The sequence below is a fragment of the Heterocephalus glaber genome, unplaced genomic scaffold (genome assembly GCF_053883595.1).
Source record: "Heterocephalus glaber isolate CG9 unplaced genomic scaffold, H.glaber_assembly_v1.0 deba00001805, whole genome shotgun sequence".
Lineage (NCBI taxonomy): Eukaryota > Metazoa > Chordata > Mammalia > Rodentia > Bathyergidae > Heterocephalus > Heterocephalus glaber.
Window position 1 is genome coordinate 1,252,195 of NW_028258480.1, and position 6,357 is coordinate 1,258,551.

General features: G+C 38.4%; 1 protein-coding gene across 1 annotated transcript; it reads left to right on the forward strand.

Annotated features, from left to right (window-relative positions):
* The first annotated feature begins 3,451 nt into the window (after positions 1-3,451).
* LOC101710812 (olfactory receptor 5AK2-like) lies at positions 3,452-4,381 on the forward strand. The gene has a single exon (XM_004869869.4). It carries the CDS (start codon positions 3,452-3,454, stop codon positions 4,379-4,381), a length of 930 nt encoding a protein of 309 aa, XP_004869926.1.
* Positions 4,382-6,357: the final 1,976 nt, after the last annotated feature.

The window sequence follows — 6,357 nt, forward strand, 5'->3', positions numbered from 1 at the left end:
AGTAAAATAATCCGCACTGTGTCAGCCCACCCCTGGGGTACAGACACTGTCTGTGAGATGGGAGAGGGAGTGTCTTCAGCACTTGAAAACTTTTCCCACATGTTATATAATTTTATTTGAAAAACTGATTAGAGTAAACTGATGAGATAAAGATCATTACTCTATCAAGATTCTGTCTTTAATTACACCCCTCTCCTACTCTAGCTTTCTCTCAAAAGTGCTTCTCCACACTGGGGGACTTCCCCGGAAGGCCTCCTTTACATCTGTCTTCAACACACTTGCCCAAGGAAAGAGACTGTGGATACTTGTTTCTTCTCAGCTGTCACAAATTAGTGCACTGAGCCATGAGTGTCTGGCTCCATGACTAAAGTTCATTTCTCAGGAAGTGAGGAAGAGTCACAGAAACCAACATCAACACTTGGCTGTTTACTGATCTCCCGTCCGGCAGGGCACATTCTTCTGACCTTCTTCTCCACAAAGGTGCAGCTCACTTTGAGCTAAGATATCACAGTAAAAAGCACTCTACTGATGTGCTTTGGACGTGTTCTGCTCCTCTGTAGACAACTTCTTTTGTTATGTCATCATTTACATGTGGAAGATGCATAAAATTCTAAGAAGATTGCTAAAGACACAGTCATTATATAACTGTATAATTCCAAATAAGCATAAGGGCCAATTTCAAATCGCTCAAGTATGCTTCAATAATTACTCTCCATTTATCTTCTGTGAAAGTAACAATCACATATACTTGTACACACATATGCACACACACACACAGGTGCGCTCATGCACACGTGAGAGGTTGGGAGTTTTCTGAGATGCCCCTTCTCTCTTGAAGTTTCTACCTCTTCCAAGTGGCCTTTTTCTCTTCTCTGTTTTTCAGGTGACAAGTGACGTGATTATTTTTATATTCACACTGATAAACCAAGGAAGCTTTGATGACTTACATCAGCTCTAGATTATAGCTACTAACCAAGGGTTATAACCAATAATTGCTCTTTAGAAGGCTCTTAGCCAATCCATGCTCTTTTAATCCTGCCCTCAGCCCTTTCATGGTACATCTGTTGATAGTGGCATTTAGAGGACTCTGCAGCATAAATGCAATGGATTCCAACCTTTCCTTATTGCTGGCTCAGTCTTCATTCTTTTGGAGTGTGATAAATAAGCATTTACCAAACTTATCCGGTAGAAACTTGTACAGCTCTTATATCATCATCCACTTATGTCTTTTTTGAAAAATCCTTATTGCATTGTATAACTGAGTCATTGCATTGTTTAAAACTTATAAGAAAAATTATGCATTAATACATCTCAGCTATCCAGGTAAGAAATATCATCACTCAGAGAAAAACAAAGACATTGATGATTTAAAATAAGCTATCACTATATATTAATGATAAACCATGAGATTTTTTTAAGCTAGTCCATAATCACTTCCTATGCAAAAATGCAAACCTATTTCTCTCAAATGTGTAGAACATGAATATAACTCAGAAAATTCTTCTTGCTCTAATATTAAGTTGATGACCTTGGGCTAGGATTAAATGATAAATTAACAAATACCTAATAAAGGTAGGAGACTGCTGAAAAAATACAAACGTATTTGAATGTTATCTCATACAAGTATAGATATTGTTTAGTATGCGGGGAAAGTACAATAGTTTATATTTTTAGAATCACACATTAAAAGAATTAGTCTGTGATATATCTTTATTACAAATGAATGTATGGCTCATGTACACTGTTTATGTGGTAGCGTCTTATCAAGAAAATAACATGAACATACAAAAATCAGTAGTGGGCCGGGGATTTAGCACAGTGGTTCCAGCGCCTGCCTTGTAAGCGCAAGTTCCCGAGTTCAATCCCCGGTACCAAAAAAAAAACCAATAGCATTTTGGTCTACCAGTAATGAACTCACTAAGACAGACATCAGGAAAACAATTTCATTCACAATAGTTTCAAAAAACTTTTTAAATACCTAGGCAACAATCTAACCAAGGAAGTGAAAGACCTCTATAATGAAAATTGCAGAATTCTGAGGAAGTCAAAGAAAACACTAGAGAATGGAAAGATCGTCCTCTTTCATGGTCAAATTACCAAAATCAATCTACAGATTCAGTATTCTTATTAAATACTGAAATTAAATACTATTCTTATTAAATTCAATTCTTATTAAAACACCAATAACATTCTCCACAGAACTAGAAACAACAATCCTAAAATTCATATGGAATCATGGTGGTGTTTTTCAAAACAGAGTATCTATAGCAAACCTGAGCAAAAAAGAGCAATTCTGGAAGCATGAAAAATAACAGATTTCAAGTTATACAAAAAGCCATAGTAACAAAAACAATATGGTATTGGCCCTTAAACCAACATAGAGACCAGTGGAATAGAACAGAACACACAAACACAGCCCTGTGTACCTACAGCTCTTTGGTTTTTAACATAAGGGCCAGAAACATAGACCAGAGGAAAGAGGCTCTTTAATAAATGCTGGTAGGAAAGTTGGATATTCACATGCAAAATATAAAACTAGACCCCTATCCTTATTCTGTGTTAAATCAAATCAGAACAGATCAAAGACCTAGATATAAAACCAGAAACTTTGAAACTGCTGGCAGATACCATGAGGGAAACACTTGAAGCCATGGGTGCAAGAAAAGTGATCACAAATAGGACTCCAGTAGCACAAGAAATAATGCCACGAATCAATAAATGGGATCACAGAAATGTAAATTTTTGTATATCAATAAATGTAGATTGTACATGAACAAATACAGATTGTTATACATAAAATAAGACATCTCTGGAAAATAAGCCCTATGGTGTCCTTTAGAGCAAAAATTAATATAAGATCCAGTCTTATTTTCAGGGAAATACAGTAGTTGCCTCTATTGCATAACTGAAACACCATCAGTCCAAGTACATAATGTAGCACTGGGAAGAGGGCTATGAGCAATTATTAAATAAATTTTCAGCTTTTCAGTTGCTACTGAACCATGTACACTCAATATGTCATGATAAGTCTATTTGAATTTTGGGAATAATATGAATTTAGTTTCACACTTGAATTTTAATCCAGATTCAACAATACTTCTTGTAAAATTAGAATTTGGCAAATTCAAGTTATTGCCCTGTAAAACCCGTAAGTTCCTCTTTGGTATTTATCTGTACATTTTATTTGCCAAAAGCATTATAAAGTATCACAATATTGTCAGAATTTTTCACATTATGAAATTAAAAATCCTTTAAGTTACATACATTGAAAAAAAGAAAATAGGAAAAATTTATTTGCCAGCTAATAAATTTCCTTGTGTTTTTTAGGAAAGACAAAGTCAAAATCGAAAACAGTGACGTGAAAGGTAAGAACCTATTTATTTCAGGAGGCCCGAAAGATTTTGCTTTTTTCTTGGTCCTTCTCTCCATCCCATCCAGATGTTTGGTAGCCATGACACAAGGCAATGGCACTGAGGCGACCGAATTCTACCTTCTGGGATTTGGTGGGCAACAAGAGCTCCAGGCTGGCCTCTTCTTCCTGTTTGTTGGGATCTACATGACATCCATGGTGGGTAATACTGGGATGATCCTACTCATCAACACAGACATCAGATTCCAATCACCCATGTACTTCTTCTTGCAACATCTGGCTTTTGTTGACATCTGCTACACATCTGCTATCACTCCTAAGATGCTCCAGAACTTCATAGTGGAAAACAAATCCATATCGTACAGAGGATGTGTAATCCAGGTTTTGGTGTATGGGACATTTGCGACCACTGACTGCTACCTCCTGGCAGCTATGGCCGTGGACCGTTATGTAGCCATCTGCAAGCCTCTTCACTATCCCGTCATCATGTCCCAGACAGTGTGCATCCTGTTGGTAGCTGGCTCATACCTCATGGGATCAATAAATGCCTCCATACACACGGGTTTTACATTTTCCTTGTCCTTCTGTAAGTCCAACATCATCAACCACTTTTTCTGTGATGTCCCACCAATTCTCACCCTCTCTTGTTCCAATATTGACATCAACATCATGCTACTTGTTGTCCTGGTGGGATTTAACTTGACATTCACTGTGCTGGTCGTGATCTTCTCCTACATCTTCATCCTGGCCGCCATCTTAAAGATGTCTTCTGCTGCGGGCAGGAGGAAGACCTTCTCCACCTGTGCCTCCCACCTGACAGCCGTCACCATTTTCTATGGAGCCCTCTCGTACATGTACTTACAGCCTCCTTCTGAGCGCTCCCAGGAGAACATGAAAGTGGCCTCCGTATTCTATGGCACTGTGATTCCCATGTTGAACCCTCTGATCTACAGCTTGAGAAACAAGGAGGTCAAAGAAGCTGTGAAAACGATAGGGAAAAAGTTCTTTTGATTACATCAAAATTGTTAAAATTCAACACCAAGCATTCAGTAGAGATGTGTTAGCACAATTTAATTATTCTGTGATTGCCAGCATTCAGCTTCTAAGAAGCATGTAAAATATTTACAAGTAATATTTCAAACAGTTTTAAATTTGCCTATAATGGCTAGAAAAATCTACTTGTATATTATCACCATTAAAATTGCTTATTTCTTTATTTCTTATTTTCCTTTCCTTTAAGCAATTTCCTTAAATGTGCACAGTGACATCTTTTGTAATTTCTGTTCAAATTGCACAAATCTGAACCTAAAATAAATTAATGACTTTAAAAAGCATCTTGTGCCTCAAAATCTCTACACAATTGTGCCGTATCTGTTACATTTCCTGACACATGAAAACACTTCTTTCTGCCATTAATTACTTTCTTTTTTCTGCTTTCCAATTTTTTCTTTTCTAGAAAAAGAAACTGTACAATACTTTCTATTTCTCCCTCCAATAAAATAATCTAGAAGCAGACACATCTTAAATCTTAAAATGATTATTCATTTTAAACAGAAACACCAATAATTCTATGGAAACCAATGATACTAATCTATAAGAATTCAATGAGAACTGGAATGGGGGTGCAGACCAGATCACTTTGCATCAAGAAAAGAACTGTTAGCCAAAAAAGGTTTAGCACATGGACTATATTTCACATCTTCATGATATGCAGGCAGTGAAGGAAAGTAATTGTGCCCACTGCAGTAGCCACTGGACCCTGTGGAATGTGCCCCAAGCAGATGCTGGACTCTGGACCTTGTGGTTCTCCAGCATACAGATGGCTATTTCAGACTAGCCCTCCTTTGATGCTGTAATCCTGTAAGCACTTACATGTATATGTCATAGATTCTGTGCCTCCAGTGAACCATATGCAATACAGTTCCTGAGAGGTGGTCTTCAATAAAGGTCATGCATTTGGGGGATATATATTTGAGGGTGTATCAGTCAGTGTTTACTAGAGCCACAAATGCAAGATATATAAATATATAAGCATTTACAAGATTGGCTTACAATGTCTGCCCACAGAGTCAGGAGTGGAAGAGTGCAGAAGAGCTGCCTGCATGCTGGAGATCCAAAGGAGCCAGTCGAAGGCTGGGAGCCCCATGCAGAGTCGCATGTGAGTCAATTTCTCATTAGAGAAAAATGGCAGAAGGAACTGTCTAACCCCATTCAAAGGACTGCTCCCTCATGACTTCCTTTGCAAACAGTCAGGATTCCAACATATAAACTTTAGGGAGCCACAAACATTCAACCCCTAATATTCCAGCCTGGCCCCCAAAGTTTCATATTTCTCCTGCATTCAAAATGCATTCATTCCATGTCAACAATCTCAAAATCTTAATGCATTCTGTCATCAACTCTGGGATCTAAAGTCCGAAGTCTTGGCTAAATATTATGTAGATAAAGACAAAGATGAGGGTCATATTACAATTTATTATGAGATGAGACGAAATTCTTGTCCAGTTCTGAGCCTCTGAAACCAAACAAGCTACGTGCTCCTAACCTGTAAGGAAGGGCACATATAAGACAGTCAATCCTACCCCAAAGAGGAGAAGCAGAAAATACGAAAGAGACGATGGGTCCTCAGAAAGTCAAAAAGGTAGGAAAGTGAAATCTTGTAAGATACTAAGGCTCTGGATTAATCCCCTTTGGCTCATTACACTGCCTTCTGGATCCACCAGGGCAAAAGTTTCACCTTTCTTATCCGCAACATCACACATACATCTGAGCTTGGAGTTGTTCACACTGTGGATCTCTATTTGGCCCATCTATAGTCTTTTGGGGCTAGTACCCCGAGGGTACAAGCAGCCAGCCTTGCTGTGAAAGGTACTGGTCCACCACTAGAACTCCACTAGGTGGAGGAAATCCTGCCCCCGCCTCGGGGCCCATATATTCCAAGGCTGTAGTAGGAGTGGCAGCTCTGATACTGCTGAGTGACCTTCACA